We start from the raw sequence: 27,974 nt of genomic DNA on the forward strand, positions 1-27,974 counted from the left end.
TGAAGCCATGTCGTTGAATCATTTTCCAGAGAGCCACGAGAAACAGAGCCTTAGTGGATGTTTGTGCAGCATGGCAATTCTGAAAGGGGCAGAGGCCAGCCATCCTGTCTAGCATACCCGCCAGCATGTCGACCAGAGGTTCACAAAGTGTGGTCCCTGGACCAGCAGCCTCAGCACCACCTGGCCACTGGTTAAGGACACAGACTCTCACAGACCCATCCCAGACCTGCTGTATCAGGAAGACCCGAGATATAGCCCACAATCTGTGTCATAACGAGTCTTCCAGGTAAACAAGTTCAGGTAAAAGTGCTCGTAAAAGTTTGAGACCCACTGGTATCAGCCCAGGAAGGCGACAGGTGCTTATGACCTTTGAATTGAAAGTGTAAAACAGCGACAAGACTAGTAACTTAGGTTCTCATTAATAAATGAATTTTTTTCTGATATTTGAACCTTGGGCATATTGCTTTTGGACATTCTTTTCACCAGCACCGCCGCCGCCACCCCGGTCCTGCTGGCTCCCATCTTCCGCTGCACCAACTCCTTGCCCCCATCTACCTGCTCACGGCAATAGCGTCTGAGTTTTATTTGCGTATGGTTTAGAACAGTAAAAAATGTATTGCAGTTTGTTTTAATATACTTGTGTGTAGCTAGTGATTTTGATAAAAACGAATTGCACTTTTTAAAAACTCTCATTTGAGGTCCCCCCTAGGATTAAAAAAAAAAAAAAAGTGGACAAAATTGAATGACTGCAATTTATGATTTTCCGTTCTGTCATAATATTTTCTATGACTAGATCGTGATTTATTTTCAATTAAATTACCGGAAGTTGCTCTAGTCGCCGGCTTGAATTAAGAGATGTAAGCTACTCTTTTCATGGTTGTATTGTTTCTATCTGAAATTGCCAGTAATTTCTGGGAGCAATTAAGATAATCCTCACAGACACCTCCTCCTGCCACTCCCCAATGTCTCATTCCCACCCCCTCATTCATCTGTGTTTCCCACCTGGCCACTACAGGCATCTAAGCTGTGACCTTTGTCCTGCAGTCTCATGCTTGGCAATGTCATCTGGTCTCAGGGTCCTGCATCTGTTGATTTGGAAGGCTCACAAATCCAAAACTAGAGTGTAATTTTGCTCCTCGGTTCCAGCCAGCATCTCCAACTGCTTCAATATCCTTCAAGCACTTTAAAGACTGCAGAGATCACACATCCAAACAAGAATTTGTTATCTTCTACCCTAACCTGACTCTTTCCGACGTTCTTGTTGCTTTTAATGACCCTCCCCCTCTCTTTGCCCTCTGTAACCTGTCATACATCAGGGCCAGAAAACCGAGTGTAGTAGAACATTCATGGGTTTTAGAACCGTCTAGATCTGGATTCAGATCCGGGCTCTACGACCCACTAGCTACACGTGCCATGAGGCACCACCTCGGAGCTTCAGCTTCCTCGTGTGTAAACTGGAGAATAGTTTAAAGGAATCAAAGAGGGAAATTATATAAGATTATGATTGTGAAATGTATTGTCCAAACCAGAAATATTAAGAATGAAAGAGGCCATTGTTAATAATTATTCCCTGATTTAAAAAAAAAAAAAAAAAGCATAAATTCAGACTGTGCCAAGAAAAATAGGACATGTGTTCATCCTATGTATTTAGTGTTTTGCGTAACATGTAGTTATGTCCTCAATAAATACTAGTCCCCTTTGCCTTCCTTCCTGCCATTCCAGCATTTGCCTTCTGTGTTTTCTGAATCTGCCCTTCATTTTCTTTCCTCCTGCCCCCAAAGCTGTCCCCGGCCCCTGTCTACTGGAGGATAGTAATGTTCTCTTGATTGAACTCCTTGCCTTCTGTTTTCCTCTCTCTAATACATGCTATGTACTGCTGCCAAATTAATCTTCTGAAACCACATCTCTTAAAGCATTCTCTGCCTCAAGACCCTTTAACGACTTCCCATTGCCTACTTAATAAAGTTAAAACGCCCCAGCATGGCATTTAAAAGTCTTCTTGTTCGGGGTCCAGCCTGTTTTTTCAGACTTAATCCCAAGCACTGTCCTTTCCCTGTACAAAGTTCTTGTCAAACTCGACCATTTCCCTGACCGCTTTGCTGTCTCTTGTGCCTTTGCTTATGCTCTCTTCCCGGACTCTCACGTCTTTCCATCCTGTCTCCAGTGTTAAAAATCCACTTTAGTCTTCATGCCGAAGTGTGCCCTTTTCCAAAAAGTCCTCCCCATTCTGCCCAGTGAGAAGATCTCCCTTTGCTCTGTAAATTTTCATAAGCGTGACCCATTCATATCGTAGAGCACTGGATGCTTTCTGTTTTATAATATAGTTAATCGGGTTTAGGTTTTAGATACCCCATGGTGAGAAGAGGCAGAGAATACACCTGGCCCATGCCTCTTTGCCTCAGATAATTCTCATATAAGAATTTTGTAAATGCTTGTTCAGTGAAAGTCACTTTTGCCCCGCCAATAATTAAATACTGCTATTACCTCCTCAATTAGCCAAAAGTTTCTAAAAATATACGGCAAAGATTCTCATTTATTTTGCTCCTTTTAAGAACTGGAAGATTTAAATCAAGTCAGTGACAATGGAGTCTAAAATGACACAACTTTTCCTTGAATCTTCACATTGATGCTATTGGCCTGATTTGCCCAAAAGGAAAAAATAATTTGATAATGTTTTTAGAACTTCTTGGTCAAAGAAGCAAATTTTGCACAGGCATTTGGTGAAAGTCAGACATCTACTTTCAACTTGAACATCAGAAAACATTTAAATTCCATCTCCTTGACGGCCTCTCCCCAAATTCCAAAATGTATGGGACACCTTTGCTTGATTTTTCCTTGTTTCCATCCCAATTTGAGAAGGAAATTTGTCTATATCCTAAGGTAACGTGCATCTACTATCTCTTTCAGCTTCTGTTCATGTAACTGTTTTATAGTCAAAAAGACATACAGGTTTTTTTTTTCAGAGAACATGTATGGTTAAAGGGATAGATTTTATCAAAAGAAATTTTTTTAGGAAAAATTTCTGCTCAAAATCTCATTAAGAGGAAGTTATTTGAAAAAGAGATCATTTGGAAATGTAACAAAGGAACTCAGTTTTAATTTTATGACCTTTCCTGTTTTGATTTTATCTGCTTTTTTGACTTACAAAAATGCTATGGTGTGGTGAAAAAAGTCATACCTGTGCTATCTTACCTTAAAATGACAGCTCTAGATCCCATTTTCTGTAACTTTTTAATTCAAGAGATCATTTTCTTTGCATTTAATAATTGCTCGAACAATTCTGTCAATTTCTATCCAAGACTTTTATATCAGTATGAGTTTTGAAAAATGAAAATATAAGCAGTTAACCTTCATTGAATTGAAATGCTTAGGCCACAGAGTATGTATAATTTTATGAAAATTATATAGGGACTACTTAACTTAGGTGGCTATTAAAAAATTAATGGAATTACAGAAGGGTAGCTAATTCACATCCCTTCTCAGGAAACGTATGTCATCAAGGCCACCAAGCATGCTATTGCCATAGATAACCTAATGTGCCGAAAAAAGATAATTAATTGTCTGAACTTCCATCATTGAGTTAAGACCCTTGAACACAGATAATGGACTTCTAAGAGGTAGGAGGGTTGTCTCAGAAAGCAAGTATCGTACCTGCAGTCAGTTAGCCTGTCATGAATGCTATACTGTGCCTGCTGGATACGAGGCACTGGGTTTTATTGGGATCCTTGAGAAACAACCAGGCACGGCCCTGCCGCGTGGAACATCCTGTCTGCTAGAGAGGAGCCACTGCAGCTGTGACAGTTCCTCTGCCCTATGCCCGCCCTTCTCACACATCGGACATGACTGGCGTCAGGAAAAATGCTTCAGAAATCAACAGTGAGAGGTATTCTTTAAGCATCCTCCAGCCTGGGACCTGGAAAATGCTAAACTCTCTGATCTAACACATGGCAAAATTGAAACAAAACAAAAGAGGCTTAACTTTTAGGGCCTCAAATATCTCTATAACTCTGCTGAGGTCAGGTCTTCCAATTTGGGGCCAAAAGAGCCACGATCTCTTTGGAGTAGAATCTTTTTCAACATAGAGAACCCTCGTGGCTATCTGAGGAGTCTTTCACCAGGGTTCTGTAGGTGCAAGGACCGAAGACTCACTCAGCACCTTCAGTGGTGGGGTCACAGAGGAGCTGGGCATGGGGTGCGGCAGCTTAAGGGTGCACATGCACGTGCCCCAGGACGAGCCGGGAAGAGCCAGGGCTGCAGAACAGAAGCACACGGGTCTTCAGTTGGTGGTCTTCGTTACTGTGCCTCGGAGGTTCTCCCAAGGCCCGCCGCGTTCTCCTTTATCTGCTGGATATCTATCAACGAGCTTCTTTAACCTTCTCCGGTTCTATTTTTTTCTCTTCTCTATGATTTTCACGCACTTTTAAGCAGTGAAAACCTTTCTTCGAGCAACCTCTTATATTTAAAGCTGATAAAAGTGGCACTTCTCTGGATAAAAGGGGTGGGGGCTTGGCTCCTCCTACCCAGGTCTCTCCTCATTCTTAAGTCAGGTCCTCGTCACCTCCACAGAGCCCCAGTGACTTTTTAGAATATACTTTGAAAACCTCTGCTATGCCCTCAGCTTTGGCTTTCTCATCATTTACTTTTCCGCATGACCTACTATGATCACTTTCTACCCCGAAGAGAGAATCTGATAGAACTTATTTTGCTTTTAGGTTTTCTTGTACCAGGCTTATTTACAGACTGGACTATTCTTGAATGAAGCATCCACCTTTGAACCGATGGGGTGTGGTTAAGTGGTGTGAAATGTGGCTCTGCAGGGCTGTCCCTTCAACAGGGGCTGAGCAAGGCGGTGGCTTGGCAGGGGCTGTGTGTGTGGCAGACGCCATGACTGCTATGTCTAGGGCATGGCAGGGGTGGAACAAGTGTCCTGGCACTCCCTCGGGAGAGGACCGCTGAGGGAGTGGGAAGGAGAGTCTGAGCTGTCCTCACGGGGATCCGAATGTCCTTCGCTGACACACATGAGAGAGACTTAGGGGGCTTTGCACTCCAGGGACTGTGGGAAGCTCAGAGCCAATAATGATTGTCACTAAAGTGATGGGCGTGGTCTGGGGAACAGGGAAACAAAGGTGGCCTTCATCTGCCTCCTTGTGTAGGTGTGGGGTTAGCTTTTTTGAAACGCGTTCTTTCCATTTTCAAGATGTCAAGTGTAAAACGCCAACTCGCTCTCAATTTAAGAATTCAATTCTTATTCCTGGGAGAAGGCAAAAGTTTATTTTGTGGCCGGATGAGACATTGCTTCGAAGTAGGCCTGGCCAGGACGGTTTTGGCAGTGTTGGATCTCACCAGCACCATAGTGGAAACCCAGGTTGGGGGCCAAGAGGAGGAACTGTGAGTCTCCCAACCAGAGGAAGCTGAATGTGGCCCTAAGTGGGCTCTGCGCCTCCAGCAGAGGGAAGGCCTGACTCCAGCAGTGACCTGGGACTTGGTGGTGAGGCACTGTGGAGAAAGCAGCTCTGTTTCCTACAATTCGAACCGAGTGCTATAAACAACTTGTACTTACGGCTCACATGGGAAGACACTTGCCTCCAAAAAGGAATGAGTCTGAAGACAGTCATAGCAATTCTCTTCCACTCTCTCTGAGCTTCTATCACAAACAGGTAAGTGTAGCTTGTTGAGAATTGGAAGAACAATATTTTATTATGTACTATACATTTTCACATTTGCCTCCCAGAGGAGGTGATGCCAAAGCTGAGTCCTACAGGATGAGGAGGCTCCGTTGTCTCGGTGGATGAAGAGAAGAAGGCCCCCCTCTCTTAGGGGTCACGGGCACAGCCGTAGAACAGCACTGCCTGACAGAGACGTAACGCAGGCCGCAAATGTGAACCAGATTAAACAAAGAAGCAGGTGAACTCAGTCGAACAGTATATTTCAATTCGACAAATCCTAAATGTTATCATTTAACAAGTAACCAGTATTTTAAAATTGTTAACGAAATACATGACATTACTTCACACAAAATTTTTAGAATCTGGTATGCAAGGTGTACACTTAATGGCACAGATCAATTTGGACTCACCATACTTGATGTGTTCAATAGCCCTATGAGTCTAGTGGCTGCTGTATTTTTTTATTATTATTAGTATTGGTTTCAAGTATATAGTGCATTGGTTAGACATCTATATAGTTCCTAAAACAATCCCCTCGGTTGCTCCCTCCCTCCCCTGGCCCTCCACCTAGCCAACATTAGTGGCTGCTGTATTTGACAGCACAAGTACAGATGATAGAGGAAAAGCCTGGACTACTAAAAAAACGGTGAGCTCTTTGGCATACCTATGGCACAGGCCATTTTTGGATGACTGGTGGATGATGAAAGGGAGGTGTAGGCAGACACCAGACCACGAAGGCCCTAGATGCCAAGTTCGGGGAGTCTCGATTTAATCATGAAGGCCTCCAGCGTCTTTGATGCCTTTGAGAGGTTTTATGTAGATCAAATTTGAGGTTTTGAAAGATTATGCTGGAAACTGCGTGAAGGATTAATTGAGGAGGCACGATGCAAAGAACATTGGTGGTCCTTTCTCAATCTGTTGTTTCTCTGTTTAATGAAACTTTCATATAAACTCTAGCAATTAGTAGACAGCTGTTCTCAATTTTCAGTATTTCATGATTTTTTTTTTTTTATCACTTTCTGGCCTGTATGAGAATTTGAAGGGTAAGGTAGAAGAATTAAGACTACCAGTTTGTAAAAGAGAAAAGCTTGGGGTGTAAACACCGTTAGGCTCAGGCTAAGCAGTTCATGGTGTACAGTTCTTAGCCAAAGAGACCCTGGCCTCCTGGAACCACTTTGTAAAGCATGGTGTCTTTACTAAGCGCACATGTACACTCCCGTGGTCCTCAGTACGGTGTGCATCTAAGAGGAATTCCCCATCATTCCCTCAAATACTTTCTTGCTAAGATGCTCCTACCCCTACATTCTAGGTAATAGAGCTTTCCTTTGAGGTACACGTTGATTTTTTAAGGCATCTTCTCTAAAGCGATAAATGTCTTAAATAGGTTACATATTTTATCTCCCTTACCTGCTTATCGCTGAGTTCCTTGCTTTGATTTTCTCTTTATGGCATAAGACAAGCTTCCTGTATTCATTGTTTTCTTAGGATGGCCTATTTTACGGGACCCCTTCTCCTTCTTCCCACCTACCCTCTTGCCATTTCACTCCATGGCTCCATTTCAGCTCCACTGGTTTCTAATCTAAAAGACAGTGTATCAGTAAATTTTTATGTGTGGAAGGTAGACCAGAGGGACATAGAAACGTAAAATGGAATCTTCTCAAAATAATATGCTGGCCGTGCCCCCTCTGTTCTATGCTCAGTGGCTCTCAGGCCTGAGCTAGTCCTGGGCCACACAATAATAACTAAAATGTATATGGAGGCCACAAACCAAGGGAGGTGTTTGCCTCACTGATGGAGGAAGTGACTGTGAGTCTTATGTCTGCCCCCACTCTAGGGACTATCTGACCTGAGTGTCCCCAAAGCCCAGAAAGTGGCTAAAGCACAAGGTGATTCTGATGACTGTCTCACGTCAGGGCGTGGACCCTCGGGGTGGCTCTGCCGGGCACTTGCAGCCACTTCTTCAGTCTTATATTTTAACATCTACGGTTTCTTTAATTGTAAAACCAAGTCTTCAGATCATATGACGTTGGTGGACTAACTTATTTTGCTCAAATTAGAGCCCAGAAAATTCGGAGGTGATTGGCGATTCGATGAGATGATGAAGAGGAAGGGAAATGTGAACCCTGTTTATGTCATTGGGGAACCACCTGGACTTTGCTGGACCAGATGCCAGAAACTGCTGTTCTTTCTCCATCATGTCCGTAGTTTGCCTTTCTTTCAGTTAACAAAAGTATCTGCATTTTGAGTTAAATGGTTCTGGGAAGCCAGCTTTAGTGCCTGTCTGGCATCTGTCCATGGTGCTCGAGCTGCAGCAATGATCTGAAAACTACTAAGCCTTCTGACACACACCTTCGCCCAGCCTTGTGGGGTTGGGTGGCGGGGGAGGGGGAGAGTGGACAGTGTCCGGGTAGGAGAGGAAGACCTAAACTTGGACAGTTTTTCCTCCTATTAAAGTAAAACACTAGGCAATTAGTCTTTTCAAAGGTAAAAGATTTCTTTTTATGTTCTCTTTGCACACTGCTGCTCTGGAAAGCTGCATAAAGTCCGTTTCTGTTGCTTTTGTCAGTTGTCTTCTTTCAAAGGTAGATCTGAGTGATTAGTGATAATAAAACGAGTATCCCTAAAGCAGTTTCCCAAAGCAAAGAGAACACTATCCACCTGGTTGGGAACATTAGACACCTTCAAGAACTTTGTCTCCAAAGGGAAGAAAATAGTGATTGAGCACTGACGAGGAGGTTTTGTCTGTATATGGAGAAAAAAATTAACTACTGGAGAACTAAAGCAGGAAGGGAAGAAACGAATTCATTCAGCCAGTGTCCCCTCACGGGGTCTGCCTTTCTCTTAACCTAAATTTTTCAAGTGTCCTTCTTTGGATGAGGTGAGTAAGCCTTCCTCAGCAAGATTCTGATTAGGATCCCTTTGTCAGGAGGAATGGATCCAAATTAGACTCGAGAACCTAAACCAACAGCATTGATAATGGGATGGAATGGAAATACTTGGACCTTTAATTTTGAAAGTCGCCTTTCATGACTGATGGTGAATATTCTGTAATACGTGACATGAGTGAAAACTAACTGGGAGATACGGATGAAATGAACTTCAATCAGGCTGGCTGAAAACATGGCAAAAGGGTTTAAATGCTAAACTCAAATACAGTTCCCTTTCTGGGAAAACAAAAACAAAACTAATTATTACTCCATAGCCTAGTATGTGTGCATTTATTCATTCATTCATCAGTCATTAATTGGGGGCCCCCTAAATGTTAGATAGATAGTGCTAGGGATTTCAAAATGAATGATACGCGATGCTAACTTTAAAGGGGCTGGAATTTTAGAGGCAGAATTGGTTTAGGAAATGGTTACATACAAGGTAAGAAGGTAGGATGTGTGTGGTGCCAGGGAACCCAGAAGATGGACCTTTTCTTCCAATGGAATGCTGTGAGGACTTCAGTCCATGCAAAACTTTGTTTTCTTTTTTCTTTTGTAACAGACTTTGGTATTTTCTTTCACCGTTTCAGGTCTCCATTAGGATGCATGTTACGTGTTTCTATATTGTTGGAAGAAGCAAGGAAACCTGCAATATGCTTGGTTATTTTGGCACTTGGTTTGGTTTTGCATGTGGCTAGATTTTATAAAATAACGGCAGAGGAAATCTGTGGGAAATGTACATATCTACAGGATTTTTCTGATTTGAAATTAAACCTGTGCATCAACAAGGCAGTATATCAGCTTAAGCTCCTGAAATGAAGAACAGTGGCCTTTTTCTGCTAAATGCCTCCCCCAGGCTCCCCATCTTCCTCCCTTCTCCCCTGATACATGTTTCTTTTCATGTAATCAGTAAACCCAAAAGGAAGTGTGATTGATGTTTTTGCCTGACCAGGATATTTTGGCTTATTTGATCCTGGGAAGCCTCTGTGGGCTTTACAGGTTGTGCCAGTTCTCGGGAGTAGAGCGCGTATGGCTGGTGTCCCTCCTGGTGACCTTCACGGCCATCTGGGCCAGGACCTGCGTCTGCCCGCTCACCCCACCATGGCTGGGCCTCAGCGGTGAGTGTGCAGATGCTTCTCTGGACTCTGCTTCCCTGACTCACGCCATCTGTTGGTAATTTGTCGTTATTCTGCAGTCAGGGGTTTTCAAAGGCTTCCATCTCTGGCGGCCCTTCGTGAGGTGCACTGCCTGACCGTGGTTTTCTGACCCGTCAGGTCTGGGGACAGGCCCCAGCGCTGAGTCAAGCGGCCGTGAATGTAATGGTAATGTTCCGTGTACTTTAGAGAGCGTCACACCAAGTTGCTGCCACCTCCCGAGCGAGTTTCACTCTTCATGGGACTTGTTTGAAGTTCAGCCAAGCTGGCAGCCATGGGGTTCCATTTTTACAAGCTCTAGCAACAGTAGGCTTCAGTCCTTTGTGTCACCATGCCATCTGCTTAGCTTTTCTCCTCTTCAAACTGTAAGCAGAATGAGCTACCTACACCAAAAACGCACCTCCCCCCACCGCCCAGTTAAAACACATTTGCATCAAGTCAACCTATATGACAATTTTGTCTGTTCTAAACCACATTTCTTCTCAGATCTCCTTAAGAAATTTCACTTTCACCAAAAACATAGACAATAACAATAGTGAATATATATTAATTTTTTATATTCCAAGTACTGCGCTACATGCTTTATGTTCTCACGATTCCATTTTATCTGCAAACACCCAATGAAATACTGTTTCTATCCATGTTTTTACATATAAGGAAATTGGGGTTCAGATAGGTTAATTAACTTATCCTGTGACCATGCCGCTAGTAAGTGATGAATCCTAAATATAAACCCCACTGCCTGGCTCCCGAGTACAGTTTAACTTCTTGTGTGTCCTACCCCTCTCTTGATATTAATTACCCAATGCTTTAAATTTCAGTGCCTTTGACTCATTAACTCCTTCTTAAATACAGCATCACACATCCATTAACAATTCCCATTTATTCATTCACCCAACAAATATTTATTGAGCATCTGCTGTGTGCCGTGCATCCTGCTGGGTCCCGAGGAGCCAATTATGAAGAAGTCTTATCTCATGGAGTTTATAATATAGTTGGGGCTACATTAATTTATTTAACAAACCTCTATAAACAATAGTAGAGTCACTGTGCTGGGGACCGGGGCTCTGAAGTCAAAAACAATACCCTTAGCCGTGTTACATTCAGAATTAAGCTTTCCAGTATTTCAGGACTCCGAGGAATCACAATTCCAGGATTGAGACTCAAAAGAGCTGGATTCAGGCACCAATATTTATGATGTGTGTCCTGGCCAAATCGTTGAACTCCTCTCTCTCTCTTCATATATTGAATAGATACCATGTAAGGTTACCTCCAGTTATAAAAAAAAAAAATCACAGATACTCTAAATGGAATTAGAAGGAAGGCTGGGGTTTAGAATTGTGGGAAAAGAAAAGAAGTCTAGGTTTATCAGGGAAGCAGGAAAGAACTTCCAGAAACACATTAATTAGAAAACTTTTGGCTTCAAATAACAGAAAACGTGACCAATGACTTAGAAAATTAGGAATTTGTATTCTCACATTAAAAAGAAGTCTGAGGGGAAGCGTTTCTGGTGTTATTTCTGTCGTTCAGCAATGCCACCAAGAACCTACTTTCTTTCTAGGTTTCTGATCTGCCACCCTTAGTGTGTTGGCCTTTTGTCCTCAAAAGTTATTGTCTTGTGGTTACAGAATGGCTCTTGTTGTTTCCAGAATTATTTTCTCATAATGGTGTCCAAAGCAGAAAGGAAGCCTTTCTCCCTAATGTGGCACTTTTATTGTTGTTGTATTTGTTGTTTTCACTCTGGAGTAGAAGCCCTCTTCCTACTGTTTTGTTTTGTTTGTTTAAATATCATTGGCTAGAACTGAATTACATATCAAGCCCCAAACCAATCATAATTAATCTTTTGGGCCTGAGGGAGGCTTCTGTTTTCTCTGAAGTCCACCTGCTACAATTTCTGGATTTGATTTGCAAGGAAAAAAGTGCGTAGGCACTTAAGGTGTTTGTTACAGAGAGTTGAATGGAACAGACACTCTAGCAGTGGTCATTTAGCCCTAGAAAAGCCTAGAATACTTGAAGACATTGTAATGAGAAGGACTACTCAACAGGTTAATAGTAGGAAAAATAGAATCTAGAGAAAACCCTTTCTTATTCAGAAAGATTTTGTATTCAGAGGAAATATCCCATAAAAGAGAAAACTAGGGCAAAGTATCTCCACCAAGAGAATCCTATGAACTCCCTATGATTGGCTTGTATTTGGAATGGAGAAGGACCAGTTATAACTTCTGTTTGATTTTAAATTCACAAACTATAGAAATAATTATCAAAGCAGATTGACACTTGCTGGAAAACTCTAAAAGAACCTCAATCATCCAAAGATCTTTATTGAACTGGATACCATGCTACAAAGATTAATAAAATATAGTCCATTTATAGGCAAAAGTTTTAGATTCCTGTGCATTTCCAGCTGAATTGCAATATAATGAGTGTTTTGCCACATGTGAACGTTTATGCACAGAATACATTTGGAAAGCTGAGGAGAGACTGATCGATTCCACTAGCAATGGGGCAGGTGAGGATACGGGGAGGATGTGCGCAGTGGAGATGAAATTCGAGCTGGACCCTGAAGGTAGAAAAGAGATATTCCAAATTGAAACACAGGAGGATGGCAGTCTAGCCAAGTGAGTCTCATGACAGAAGTCAGGCTCCTCTGAATCTTTCTCAGCAGACGATGTTAAGATCTTAGGTCCCAAAGAGCCAACACCTCCACCTGCTAATTGGAAAACCTGTCCTTTTCTTTGCTGGGATAGACTGTTGCTGTGGCTCGAAAATGAGGAGATGGTGGATGCTTATAGACAGCTGTTGGCTCATGAGCTCAGGAGCTGCCGTTGGGTGGAGTAGTGGACAAGCAGCCCCTAACGAATGTGGGAAGAACCACTTAAATCCTCTGTACCTCAGATTCCTCGTCTACACAATAGGGATGAAAACAGAAACTACCTCAGAGTTGTTCTGAGGATTAAATTAATATATGCATGTCATTCTGGATTATTATATACCTGGCAAGTAGTAAATACTATATGCATTTTGTCTACTTGAGCTTTAGAACAACCCTAGGAAATAAGTATTACTTTCAGACTTTACAGATGATGAAAGTTTAGCTTAGAAAAGTTAAATGAGGACCTGTATCTCCCAGGTCAAGTAGGTAGTAAGTGACAGAATCAGAATTGAATTTTAAATTTGGCACTATAACCTCGTGTAAGAAATCAAATGACCACAGATGATGCTTTCAGTGGCAATAGATTGACCTCAACATGGCTAGATAGGAGCTGAGACTTCCATAAAAATTATCCTTGAACAAACCTGGTGTTTCCACATGAAACACATAAACCAGATACCCCTTTCTGCCTGGGGTCATGAAATTATGGAATCACAGATTTGAGTACATCAGCCAATCATGATTCTTCCCCTGTGAACCAACGACTTAAAACTATCTGTGGCAAAGGAGCATTTTATTTATTCATTTTTTAACTTTCCAAATGAACCAAAATTCTTATAAAATCTAATAAAAGATGAATTACTAGGAAAAGGAAATGAAAAAGCAAACAATATTCTAGTCCCAATTTTTATAGTATTAGAGTAAATGGGCAACTTGCTGGAAGTTTCTAGATGCTTATTCTCAATTCCTGCACTTATCTTTCCTCAGAACTGTACCAATGGTCAGTCACTGGTCCCTAGACCACACTTTGAGTGAATGATTGAAAGGACTTCCATGAAGAGATAGTTATTCCTCCAGTGGAAATGACACACATTCCTCTTTGCTCTTGGCTTATGGGAAAGTTCTTCAGAGTTCTATGAATTTTCCTATCCAAACATTGGCCTGATGTTTGCAAGGCCACCTGGAGAATCTCTATCCATCATCAGAGGGCATTAGAAAAATGTTTTGGAAAAATAAATAAATAAATAAAAACACAGCCCCTACCATGGATCCTGTGCTGGGTGCAAGGTCAATGTTAAAGTCACTTTTCTCAAAGGCTCGAGAGCTCCCGGAAGACACAAGCCCTGGGAATACTTAGGAAACACTGTTTCAGCACAGAACTAGTCCAAATGTCTAAGTGAAAGCCCTGGCCCTCGTGATGAAGACTAAGCCATTTTAGCGTTATTATGTGGAACCTTCTCCCTCACCGCTTGGCCTATATCCCTGACTCAAACCAGACTGGCTTGACAAATTTTCCCTCAGGTCTCAAATCGAATTTTGGCTGTCACCATCTTCCCAATTCTGGGATGAGACATTAAGAGGCAAATAGAAAGACAGAGCCAGGCATCGAGAGTTCAGCCCTGGTATCGAAAGCTCCACTTTGTATTTCATTGCCTTTTATTTTTATTTAAAAAATACTTCCTCTGTGCTTATTATGTGTCAGTCACTGTTCTAAGGAATTTGCAAATATTAACTCAGTGAATCCTCATAACATCCCTGGAAGGTAGGTTCTATTATTCTCCCTGTTTTTAGATGACAAAACTAAAGCACAGAGCGTTTGAAGATTATCCCAAGGTCACACAGCTAGGTTTTTATCTGTGTTAATGTATCTCCTCCTCCAGAGTAAAAAAGAAAAGCAGAAGGAAAGGCTTAGAATGAGCAGGATGTGGACAGAAAAAGAAGGTTATGTTGAAAGTAACTTCACAGGGTGATCTGATCACGAATTCCTAACTGGGCAGGTCAGGGTGAGTGTCACGCCCCAGGCCTTGAACTTCTTTACAAAAAGGCTTATCCTTGCCTTTAGCAAGCCCTGTCTATCATTTCTGTGCATCAAGGTTAACTCACTTTTGAAATGGCCACTTTCGTACCCTTCCTTGTACTATCACCTTTTCAGATTCCTTCTTATGAAGCACGTGAGAGAGCACATAATTTTACCTACCTATAATTTGCTCACTGTCTCTCTTTCTCCTACCTTCATCTAATCTTCCTTACAGTCCCTCCTTAATCTCAATGAATAAAAGAAACTGCAAACTTGTCTTATATACCTCACAAGAAGATTATGGACATGATAGCTAAGAATATGTCCCCGCTGAAAACCTCACTGAAACTTCTGGGGTATCTGTCTCTTACACCAGGTTGCATGTGGTCTGTGGAAGATGGAATGTTACTGAGCCTGACGCCTATCTGATGCCCTGGATGGATGACCCACTAGAGTTATTGGCTTCCGCCAATGTTATTTCCATCCTAGATCTACATAAAGTTTGTTGGCAGATATAGTTGGTTGCTGAGACCAGACCAGAGGGTGTTTTCATTACTCTACAGGGCTTTTGCAAATTCATTCCTTTCCTTTCAAAATAATCTTCAGTCCAGCTTCTTTTCAGTCCTTGATAAACAACCACTTGATTGTTGGGAACATTTGCAGTTGTATATGTAAATGCTAAAGCCTTATTGAGTGTGAAATTGGAATTCTATCTAGGATATTCACAGTTTATCTAAAGCAATTCAAGAAGAAGATAATAAAAAGCAAATCATTCCAGGATGGGTCATCAAGAGTGATACTCTTGGAAGGCCAAGTTAAACTGTGAAAATAGCATTTGTGATAGGAGTTTCAAAAAAAAAAAAAAAAATCCTATGCATTCCTGGAATTGGCAAGGTACTTCCCGTAATGATATACTTACTTGGAACCCTAGTCTTATCTGTCTTTGAATGACCTCTGAGTTAAAAATAGCCAGATAAAATATCCCAGAATCCAAAATGCCAGGAATCTTTTGACCAGGTGGTCTCACCTTTCAAGATATCTGATGTTAAGTCACCCCAGATCGACCTGTACGTTTATTTGGTAACAGACAGTGGTAACGCAGTAATTGTTACAGTATTGATACAGGATGGTGAAGAAGGAGGTTTTCTGTCATGTGCTTAAGAGGAGAAATAATTCTATATTGCCACCTGGCTATAGTTCAGAAGTATTGCCCTAGACTGCTGCCTTACTGTCGGTGAGGGACTGTTCCACCCTCCGTGATCGTAAGAAACCCTCTGTGGTGTGGGGGAAAGGAGGACTTACTAGGTGGAGACTTTCTGGAGAGAGACGAGGTTGTCGGAAGTGGGGGACAAGCAACAAACATTTGTAATCTGTGCTTGCCAGGTTTATCTGTGACTAGGTGTTCGTTCAGCGTGAACCAGAAAGCATTCTCCATTCACGCATCCGTGGAAGGGATGCGAACGTGACACTCGTATCTCAGCTCTCCCCTCCTGCTCTCAGCGCAGGCATAGTTAAACAGTCACAGCATCCGCCTCGCCAGGCAAGGGTTTGGCGTCAAATCCTTCCCACCCAGCACTCCAGGTGGGTCATCTCAAGCCATGACAGTTGCTGGCACATGAGCTGAAACCTGTTTACCTTCTCTGGTCAGCACTGGTAATACGAAGATGAATAAAACATATTTTGCATAATCAAGGTAATTTTTTTTTTAATATCGAATTCAGTTTGGGTTCACAAACTCATAGTATGCATTACCACTAAAACCTTTTCCGACAACCTAGAGTATTCATTCCCCAAGAAGCCATTACATTTGAATAAGTATTCTATGAAAGAAATATACTCAGCCATTAATCTGACTAATAGTTCAACCTTGGAAGAAGAAACAGTCTGTAATGTGGTTATCACTAAATTAGCATCATTAAGGATTAGCCACCAATATCACTTTTGTGGGAGGCTTCACCTCTCAAAACTCAGTTAATAAACAAGGCTTCAGGGTTTATTCACCAAAACATTAGGCATTAGCTAGTCCTCATTACCCAAATTAATATTAAAATAATCTCTTACATTGCATGGGACAGTTAGCAAAACACTTTCTTTCACATACATTATATTGTTCGAAGGTCACAATAACCATTCAAGGTAGATAGGATAGTATTATAAAACCTATTTTAGTAGTAAGTATTTCCATGCACTCGGGTCTGGCTGCTTTTTTTTTTTTTTTTTTTTTAACAAATACTTATATATACAGAATGAAACAGAGTAGTGAATAACTATGAGAATTTGGGGACAATTAAGTGTATTGGCCCTTTCCCATCCCATGCCGGTTAAATCATAGAGGGGGTACACAGGGTTTATGAGAGCCCTTTAATACTTTGCAAGGTGAGGAATAACCACCCCAAAGATGAACCGAGGGAACCTAGTAACAAACTGGGTCCCATGGCAACCAGGCGGCAAGCAATTTGAGGAATTATCCCAATTTGAAACATTGCTATTAATAGCACATTTTCATAAGTACAAAATGTACCCCTGAAAGCATGAAAAATGAAGTCAAATTTGTATGAAACTGGAGAAAAGGGAAGGAGGTTGAAATGAACAAGACCGGAAAGGAGAAAGGGAGAAGGTGCTAGTCACCAAGGAGAGGTCAAGTCGTGGGTGTGTAATCAGCACCACCCACCAAAGGAGAGAAATTTTAGGATCTGTTGTCAGTTTTTCTCTAGAGAACATTTTGATATGTGCAGCAGCAAAGTTTACTGAAACGGCATCTATTTATAAAAAAAAAAAATAGTAAGAGAAGAAGATGATGAAGAGGAAAGAACACGGCTTCCAGAGAAGATTTTGAGTGTGCAGTTTCACAGTGATTTGATTTTTCCCCCCCGAGGGCTCTGCACTAAATTTACTGCCTCTTTCATTTTATTGATACTATAATGGAACTTGATATACTCTCATACAGAAACTAAAATGTTTATTCATTTTATATGTCAGTACAAAATCCAATCAAGAATAAATATTTCCCCTCTCAGAGCTACAATCATACAGAGTGCTAATTGCTTTGAAAAGAAATAAACAAGTTTGGGGTGAGGGTGTTGTTCTTTGCTATCAACCAATGAAGCAGTTTCCAAAGTGGGGCTCTTCCAGATTTTTCCTACAGAATGATTTGAGCATTTCTGACTTTCAAGGACGAATACCTGAAAGCTGGTAGCTGCTGCTTGCGTTTATCGATCCCTTTGCCAGGGGGCTTGCAAATCCTGTAATCCTATAATCCTGCTAGCAATATAGTTGATGAATTCTCTCAACAGAGTTAAGGGGCAGCCTAGCTTTATCAGCTAGCAGTGTAGGCTTTCAAGAAATACAGATCTGGGTTCAAGTCCTAAAGATCAGGGTTTACGTCCTGGCTTCTGCTTACTCATTGCCTTACCCAGATAAGTTACTGAACCTCTCTAAGTTTTTTTTCAGTTTCCTCTTAGAGTTAGTTGGGAAGTAAATGAGGTGATCCATTTGCGCCATTCTGCACAGCAATGGGCGTGTAGGAAGTGTTCATCTTAGAAATGATTAGTACATGTTTATGTGTGAAACTTATAAAATAATAGACGACATTCGCTGAACAATGCATATACCATACAGTGTTGTACATGTTTCACATTAAAAATTCTTGTAATCCTCTCAACAAGCATATGAGGGAATTTAAAAGGTTCTGCCAACTACAGAATTAGAGGGAGCGGTGTTGACACAAAACCATCCTCACTATGACACCGAACTACAAGTTCGGGGATTCTCAGAACCATCCTCAGATTCAAAAATCTGCTAGAAGGACTCACAGAACTCACTGAACACTGTGACATTCGTGGTTATGGTTTTTCACAGGAAAGGGATACAGATGAGAAGCAGCCAAGAGAGTAGAGGTACAGAGAGAGGTCCAAGAAGGGTCCAAAAGTGGAGTGCCACTTTGTCCTACCCTCGTGGAGCCATGGATGGCGTTAATTCCTCTCGGTGGCAGCACATGACAGTGCACACAGAGTACGGAGCCTTTGGTGTCCAGAGCTTTTATCGAGGCTCAGTCACATACTGCCTGCATGCCTGCCCTTTAGTCTCCAGTCTTTCTGGAGGCGGAACTGATACCACATGGCCCAGAGCCCTCGTCATTAAATCACACTGGTAGACCGACTAGTGGCCACAGCTCCCAGGCAAACAGACACTTCTGCCAGCCAGGACGTTCCAAGGCCCAATGGCAACAGCCAGACCTCTCCTTGGGTAACGTGTATTCTTCACTGTTAATTTCCCTATTATATGGATGAAGAAACTGAAACGCTGAAAGCTTAAGAAACTTGCCGAAGTACTCCCAGCTGGTAAGTGAAAGAGCCAGGATTTAAATCCAGCCCGTGTCCCTCTGGGCTCTTTCAGTATTACATCTTGCTGCCTGGAGATATGGTCACTTACTCTCCCAGATGATTGTAAATGGTAGGACCTAAATTAGAACCCCGGGCGGATCCGATTCGAGAGTTCTCAGTCTGTCCATGTTCCTTTGACTTTTCCTTGCAAACACATGAGAGCTCCCACTGAATCTTATCTAAAGGACTCTTGCTTCTTCATAGGTGAAGTTGGTAATAACTCTCCCTGGATCCTTCCTCTGGCCTTCTGGGTGATGCTGAGCATCCATGGCTAACTCGAAAGTCAAGTTTTCCTTTGTGAGCTCCTGAAAGCATTACTTGACTATTAAGAGTCAATGGAGTTTTTATGAGCCTCAAAAATAATCTTATTTATGAGGCTAATAATTCTGTATTATTTCTACAGAGAAAAAACTGCTACCAGTGCTTACCTGAATATGCAGGCAAGTTTAAAGCCAAGGGAAGTTCTGAGTAGTCATGGCTGTAAGTGTCAGTACGAAAGCAATGTTAGGTGTCGCTTGTTTGCTCCAGTGTATCACAATGGCACGAGATCAGTGCTTCCTTCCACATTATTTAGTACAGTTTTCTGTCTTCGGTACCCTGAGATTTAGGATGTATTTATAGATACCAAGCTATAGCACATTCTTTTAAAAACCATCTCAGTTGCTCGTCAGGCATGGATGGTTTCAAGGGGTGTAGTGGGAGGAGAGCCACACTCCCTTCACCACCGTCGGAGGAGGTTTTTGGAGTAACCACTGCAAACAGGAGAGGGATCATTGATGAAAACCAAAGGAGTGGGCACCTCCCACCCACAGGTCAGCCATGCTGATGTACAAGGCCAGCTCATCTCCAAGCCAGTATTTGAGCTATATGAGTTCAATTGATAGAACTTGAATCAAGACAAAAAAAAATAGGTGAACTCCCTCCCCTACTTCCTACAACTCCCATTAGTTAGTTGAATTAGTTTTTAATCCAGGGTAAGGCATAAGCAACTTTACACATTTCTTTAACATTCCAGAGATTCTGAGGCATGGCAAATGTTAAGAGCGTAATAGAGCTGAAGTTATGCCATCATTTAAAAACTTAAATTTGCAAAATATATGAAAGAGGACAACCTGTCATCTACTAGTCGTTTGCAACATCCAGGGCAGGTTTATTCTTTAAAAGGAAATGAAATGACCAACCCCCACTTATTGTTAATTTTGGTTTGTAAGAGGGACTCTTAATGTTAACTGCAAGTTAAACACACAGTTCTATAGTATGAATATGTTGAAAATTAAGGCAAGTTTACCACAAAGTAATTGAATTATGATTTATAAATACAGTGAAATTTTTAAAGCCTTTTGCTCTGGATATAAATGACAACAACTAAAGGAAATCTTAAAGCTACTTTCAGGTATGGAGATGTCCTCTGACTGGTGTATCTTTTGTAGGGACAGAGGGTTGAAGGCTATTTCCTCAGGACACTGTCAATATCACACTTACAAAATAATTAATTATTAAGTATTTATTGACACCAGTGAGCTATGCCCACTGGGTTCCAAGTTCTTTCAGGTTGTGAGAAAGAAACAAGCGTGGGTTACTGAAGTCATGTGCGTATCATAGGGGGACACATGGGAGGTGAGAGAAGACAGGGAACCAGCCGGGCGGCCTCACGGCCAGGCCTCTCAGGGAAGTGAACTTTGGTCATGGTTAAGTCCAGGACTGGGCAGCAGCTCCTTTGACCCAACAGTATGTCTCAGAGCCTCCCAAGTTCAACACTCAGCTCTTACATCTCTGCTCCTGTCTCTACCAGATTAGACTTCCTATTTCACTACCAGCTCGTGGTTTCGGCTGCTGTTACAGACTACCTCTCCATTTATAGCTCCTGTTCCCTCAGAGCTTCTCCTGTCCCATGGCTTCTGCTTCCTGCCTTCCTCTTCTGTCTTTTGCTTCAGCCCATCCTACCATTTGCTGATGCTCTTTGTTTCTAATTTAAGTCTCTAAAAGACAAACTGGTCACCAGTCAGGAACCCATAGTATTGCACCTCTATTGGGCATATTGTGCAACAAAGCAGGTCACCATAAGGGCCACTGCCTGCCTATAGAAAGATGTCTTTAGATAAAGCACTAGTTTTTCATCCAGCTGGCTTTGAACAAGAGTGTAGAGTAAGGATGTACATAACAACAAGCTATGCATCCAAAACCTCTTAGAAAAAAGATACTGTGAGAATGCAGGCACCATGGAGCTTCTCAGAAAGCATTGCGCCTGTCCAAAATAGGGCAAACCACATTAGCACCCTTGCTGTTTGAGTCGAGGTCTAGTCGCCTTTCTGGCCCAGCTCCCTGTATGTCCTTTGCAAAGGCCCTGGGGTTCAGTCGCTCTTCTCAAAAAATGTAATCACCTGTATCTTCTTTCATTATCAAGGTTGGCTCTAGAACAAGAAGCAGCTCTTTATAGTCTTCTGTCCCTTTCTTCTGTCCCTGTAAGAACAATATGCCTTTTCTGTTTTAAATGTTTTGCTGCTAATTAATATGGTTTGAGCAGGAGCTACCTAGAATGTCAAATATTAGAGAATTTGTAAATCCGAAAAAGTCCCCATGAATACTTTATATTGAAACATAAAAATGTTCAACAACAAAAAAATACGTACACATCTTATTGTCAAAACCTGTGAATATTGCCTGTTACGGCAAAAGAGTGATTATTAACTTAAAATGCAAAAAGATGTGATTAGTTAAGGATCTGCAAAAGAGGAGTTTATCCTTGATTGTGTATGTCCCTTTATGAAAAAGACAGAGGAAGGCACACTGATTAGACAGATACAGAGAAAGGGAGGAGGCAGCATGACCGCGGGGCCAGAGATTGGAGTGATGGGCCCACGAGCCAAGGAATGCCAGCAGTCTCTAGATGGCCGAAGAGGCAAGGGAGGAGTCTCCCTTAGGGACTCTGGAGGGACTGCATCCCTGCTGGCACTTTAATTTCAGATTTTTAGCCTCCAGGACTGTGAGAGAATAATTGTTTGTTGTTTTAAACCACGATGTTGCAACTTGAAATCTGTTTTAAATCTATGGCAATTTATAGAAGCCCTGGGAAACCAATACATGATAATGTCTTTATAAAGTTCCATGGAAGTCTCCAGTTCTTATCTTGAGAACCAGCCTGTCTGTTGCTATTTGTTTGCAAACTAGAGTGGGTTTTGGCCTGAGGTAGGTTCAGTAAGTGCCATACATAGTTCTGCTGTGGTGGTTAGACTGTCAGCTTCATGAGTGTAGCACTATACTGCACATTACAGGTGCTTAAAATTACTGTGAAAGGGATCAGTAAATTCTCTGGCTTCTTCCTAATTGTTTCTTCTGTTTCCATGCACTCAAATGACTTCTGGCCCCAGATGGCACTGCTCCTTCAGTTTGCAACTTTTCTGGCCTTTTTTGGGGGTGTCCTTTGAAGCTCACTTGGCTGTTGGCAGGATCCGTTCTTCACGGGCTGTTGGATTGAGGGCCTCAGTTTCTATCTGGCTGTTGGCCAAAGGAACCCCCCTCAGTTCTTGATGTGTGGATCGCCTCAACATGACTATTTGTATCATCAAAGCCAGCAAGGGAAGTATCCTGCCAGCAAAGTGGAAGTCACAGATCATCTTATCTAGCTTAATCATAGAAGTGACATCCCATCAGCTTTACCACGTACCGTAGGTTAGAAGCAAGTCACTGGGCCGTCCCGCACTTAGGCGAGAATCCAGGAGGCTGGGATTCTTGAAAATTCACCTTAGAATTTGTCCGCCGCATCTGGTAAGTACCATAGCTGTCCCCTCAGTTTTCTGAATGGGTCATGTTCTAAAAATGTATTTCTTGCCCACTTGGAACTAAGAATTTAGTGTGATTTTGATATAGAAACAGTGGAGTTAGATTCTTGAGCTGACCACACAGGCAAGGACCATCTTATCCACCACATACCAAGTATCATGCTACCCAAACTCCTATAATCAACATTTATTTATTCCGTTGTTAGTCTATGGGAACATGCTTTCCAGATTTCAAGTTGCAATTCTGGGACAAATCCTCCAGTCAGCAGATCATCTCTTTCAACATAGCATGCAGGGAAATTAGAAGTTCTGTACCTCTGCCACCAGGAACTCATTAACTCTTTTACGCTATGTATATGAGCAGATTATTCCCAAGCAAAATATTTACCCACAAGCTGATGTTCATCAATGATTTATTTACTGTGTAGTCACTCTGTAAAGTCCTCAATATTTGCACTGAAAATCTAAACGTTTCAACAGGGAGAGTAAATCATTTTCAAAGTCTTTCAGAATGTGTCATTCAGGGACCATTTCAAATCATTTTTAAATTCTTAAAAATGAAACAAATTTCCACTGCAATGATACTGAACCTCCCAAGCCAAAATCCCTGGTCCTGCTTTGTTTACACTAAATCTCACGGGTTAATAACATGCCACCTCCTCTCCCTGCGGTTCAACGCAGAAGATTTCTGTTCTGCTAGCAGAAGAAAGTCTTTTGAATTTTTAGATTCATCAAACACTGGTCCTTTCCCTTTTTCGAAGTCTCCTCTTGCTTCCTAGCCATTGAGGAGTGCTTTGAACTCAGCTCCCACTGACCCTGTTTCCACTTCAAAGGCTTCTTTTTTCCCAAAGGGGGAGAAAGTGCCTTTTGAAAATGGTGGGTTCCTGCCTTGCATGGGTTTGTCAGAGTAAGCAGCAATAAACAAAAATAATAATAAGCAGCAGGAGCAGGTCTGAGAAATTACAGAGAGATCTGGAGAAAATGTGGAAATCAAAGGAAAGCCGCTTTGCTGCATTACTTGGAGGAGCGGGTTCTTACCATGCCTCATTCTCAGTGATGCAGAAGCTTCTCTGTAACTTACATGAAGCAGGCAGTGACATCTAAAGTGGCCCATCCTTAAGTTATTTCCGTGAGAATCTTCCCCAGGCACCTGAGCAGTTCAGCCCTGCTGTTAGGCGAGGTCCTAGAATTCCTGGTTATGTCTCTGCTTTGTTTTTGTAAACACAACTTGAAGCCGAAACTCTTGGGGATTTTTTTCTCTTTTTCTTTATTTGTTTCTATATATTGACATATGGACTAGTTGTGAGTTAATTCTGCTTTTTTTTTTTTTCAATTTAAGTCTCTAACTTATATATGTACAATTTTAGCTCTGTCGAAGTATTTTTTGTTATGCCCTATGAGGCAATGAAAAGTAAATTCTTCCCACTTTCGAAGTCTCTTGATTCTGTGATCTTTCTTAGGTAAACTATCAGGGAAGAGTATCAGCCAGTGTCACCTAGAATAGCCCCTCAAATTGCCTCTTGATGTAGTAGAGCATTTCACGTATGGAACAGCCATGGTCTGCAGTTAGCAACTCCAATGGAACCACACTGCCCTCCCTATATGATAATTGTTCCTTCAGTCATGGGGCGTTTTGGGGCTGCCAAAACAAAATACCACAGCTCGAGTGACTTAAACAACAGGAATTTATTTCTCACAGTTCTGGAGGCTGGAAGCCCAAGATCGAGGTGTTGGCAGATTTGGATTCTCCTGAGGCCTCTCTCCTCGGCCTGCAGATAACCGCTTTCTCTTTGTGTCCTCACGTGACCTTTTTTTCTGTGTGCCTGCATCCTTAGCATCTCCACCTCTTCTTATAAGGACGTTAGTCCTGTTGGATTAGGGCCCCACCCTTATGATTTCAGTTACCCTCATTTACCTCTCTTAAAGCTCTGTCTTCCAATACAGCCACATTGGGGGTTAGGGGTTCAACCTATGGATTTTGGGTGAACACAATTCAGTCCATAACCAGGTGTGACCAAAAATGCCAATGAGTAGATTGGAAGTCATGAATAGTTTGTAAAAATGTGCGTGAGCATGAGCATATAAAGATTTTTCTGGAAAGCCAGTTTACAGTTTTTATGGGAATTTCAAAGAATTCTAATAGATAGGACACACTGCTCTAGATCAACTTCCCTAATTATTTATCTAGCTATGATAACATATATGTGAATCCTTCACAAAGATTCTATGATCCTGTAAACCCTATTCCGTCCTCTCTAGATTTTTGAGATATTCTGTTTAGCTACTAATCACTAATCTTTCCAAAGATTAGGGAATAGTTAGAGAATATGTTTTTCTTTTAATCCTACTGAGATAACTAAAATGAAGATGCTGTATTTTTCATTATTGTACAGCCTTAGAGTGTTTCCCTTTGTTAATGGTGGCTTAGGTGCTTAAGAAAATATATTATTTTATAAATCAAATAAATATCCAAGGTAGGAAAAAGAATAGCAAGTAAAAAAACAATTAAGAATTTAGGACATAGTAATTATATGGCAAAAATTAATTGTTGATTAATTAATGGAGTTGAACTCAATATGGGCAGTATTGTTTATGTGAATATATATATAGTATGTGGATATATATATAGTATGTAGAGGAAAGCAATGAAAACAGTGGCTGGGGAATGGGCTCTTGTAAAGATAAAGACTTAAAGCAATTAGAATTTTTTAATGGAACATAGAGGAGAGGATAAATGACACTTTAAAGTTACCCCCACCCATTGCTCTCTCTCCCTCTGTTGTAGATCTTCACCTTTATTGAGTCCTAACATAATGCTGATCTCTGGGACTACTATTTTTATTGCACATTTGGGCTACTGGCTTCTTAAACCCAAACTTTGGATTTTTATTTGCTATCAATATGTTTCATTCTGATAAGTTTAGGCATTTTTCTTGGCCAGCAATTTTTAAATTTTTCTCTACTATGGAACCGTTAAATCCATGGATGTCAGGTAGATAAAAATGGAACTTATAGCTGATAGAGTGGGAAACAGGTCTTACTAAAATATATAGTGTGTGCGTGTGTGTGTGTGTGTATGCACACTTTAATGTGGTATTTCCCTAATCTAGAGTTGTATGCTTTATATGAAATTCTCCAGTCCATGAGCAGTTCATAGTCAATCATAGCTTTTTTTTGTTTAACACTCTGTAAGTATTGAAATATCAGAAGAAATAAAGAAAATAATTTCCTATTTTGTTTTTTTTAAAAAAGAGCAAAATTAGCTAAGACATATTTATTTTCTCTGACTGTGACCTCTTGTAAAAATGTCAGCAGCGAATGGAAAAATTAAGACAACACTCACTTCGTTTTCCTCATCTTAGACGATGATGGCAGGAGAGGACAAGAACTCCTAAATCATGTAATTAGCTTTGGAAATATTGTCAACCTTTGGTCTCGTTTGCCCCTAAAACATGCAGCTGGAGTCACAGAACTAAATATATAAGACATCCTATGACTTTCTAGTGAATGGCTGTTTTGGAAAGAGTCATTTCAAAAGCTCATGTCAGTTTTGCTGTAATCACTGTGCCAGGATCAAAGACAGCTGGCAGCCCCTACTGCCGCGGCCCAGGCCTGATGGCTTTCAGGGAACTCTCCAGGATCCTGGGGTCCCATCCGTTCCCTTCCTGGAGTCAGTAGCACCTGAAACACTAAAATAAAAGGAAGTTTGAAATGTGTTGTTTACTATTTATAAAGACTGAATATTTTCAGATAGCATAACTTTGTTTTTTAAAAAAAAAAAAATCTTCATTCACTGACTCCACAGAGAATTGAGAAAACCTTTTAAAAAAGCAAGTCAAACCTCTGAAATTAGTACAAATACAATACTTCTGAGTCTGGGGGATTTTCGGTGGAAACATACACTACTGAGTGTCTGTATGTGTGTATGCATTCAACTTTTATAGTTAAGCATTTATATTGTTACGAAAGCTTTACGCCTGCTTTTTTGTGTTTTTGTGTTTTGGTTTGGGTTTATTTTGGTTTGGTTTGATTTAGTTAGATTTCGTATTTTTTGTCTTGTTTTGTTTTGGTTCTCACAACATTTTGGCTTTAAATTGCTCAGCAAAGGAATAAAGTTTTGATGTTTTATGTAATTTGCCGCAGGTCATACAGAGTTTGTATCAAAGCCAAGTTGAGATTTTTTTTTTTTTAGCCAGAAGTTTTTAATATGCCGCTTTAACTAGCCAGCCACTGTCCCTTGTCTCTTGAGTTATCTCATAGGTTCCGGATACTGTATTGGGGGCCATGGGAACATAGAAATGTAATTCACGGCCCCTCTCCTCACACGTGTACTCTACCGTAAGCTCAGTCAGTCTAATAGTCCAGGATAACCTCTTCATGAGTTCTGATTCTTACTTCTGCTCAGTAATATCTGAAGAAGACAAATCCTTAGTTCCAAAAGCATGCACTTGGGTAACAGGCTGAGTTCTCTTTACTGTTCATCATTTCCTGCCAGCCCTCAAGGTTAAGCATATCCATGTACAGCCGGTGGTGCTTTTTATATTGAGATTTTGAAAGTTAAAGAAGAAGGGGGAAGGGAAAGGAAAGGTAACTATCGAATGCCTGTTTATGCCCAGCTGTGGGTTTACATAAATTAATCCTCGTGACAATCCCATGAGAACATTATTATTAACCACACTTAACAGATGAGGAAACTTGAGAATCAGAAAAACCAAGGGGATGCACAGGTCATCTTAATCCATGACACGAGCAGCATTTAAATTTAGGTTTCTCCAAAGACAAAGGCCAGATGTTTCCCAATAGACGACTGTTTCTATATGAACGCTGGAGAAAGTAAGCCCTCAAGTTCCTCGTTAGTAAAATAAACTCAAAAGCCTGCCACTTTGTTTAATCCGTCATTAAACGGGAGAGTCTTGAACGTGGCTGAACAAATTAGAAAAAGTTCGTGTTCACTCAGCCTCTTCATGAATTGTGAACAACCACCAGTAAATTATGACTCAAATCATCACAAGAATTAATATTTTCACTGACTTAGCCATGCCAAATTACATGTCTTTCCAGTACAAAGATTTTTTTCTTAACCATTACTAACATTAATGAGAACAATAGTTTCTTCTATTTTTACTGACACCCTTTTGCCAAACTCATAATCCCATTTTATAGATACATGAACAAAGGCCTAAATAAGTTAACTGTCTGCCCCAAGATGGCAAAACTAGTAAATGCAAAGCTAGAATTGCACCGAAGTCGAACTTCAGAGCCCTTTCATTAACCACACTGCAAAAGGCTTCAATTCATTGACCAGTATATTTTGCACAGAGAAGCCTACATTTGGCCCTAGTGTTCTGTTTTTATCTCATTAAAATTGACAAATGGGGGAAAGAAAAAGAAAGCCT

At 41.2% G+C, this 27,974-nt stretch overlaps 1 protein-coding gene across 2 annotated transcripts in view; it reads left to right on the forward strand.

Moving 5' to 3' along the window:
• The window catches only part of AIG1 (androgen induced 1), a 201,318-nt gene that overhangs the window by 120,967 nt on the left and 52,377 nt on the right, over nt 1-27,974 (forward strand). The window contains exon 4 of one of the 2 annotated variants that reach the window (XM_036222226.1): nt 30-27,970. The exons of the other annotated variant lie outside the window; for it this stretch is intronic. Coding sequence (XP_036078119.1) covers nt 30-83 — 54 coding nt within the window. The 3' untranslated portion in view covers nt 84-27,970. Of the gene's footprint in view, nt 1-29; nt 27,971-27,974 lie in introns of those variants that run through there. 2 annotated transcript variants of the gene reach the window in all.

This window comes from Rousettus aegyptiacus, unplaced genomic scaffold (assembly GCF_014176215.1).
Source record: "Rousettus aegyptiacus isolate mRouAeg1 unplaced genomic scaffold, mRouAeg1.p scaffold_m13_p_1, whole genome shotgun sequence".
In the NCBI taxonomy this organism is placed as follows: Eukaryota; Metazoa; Chordata; class Mammalia; order Chiroptera; family Pteropodidae; genus Rousettus; species Rousettus aegyptiacus.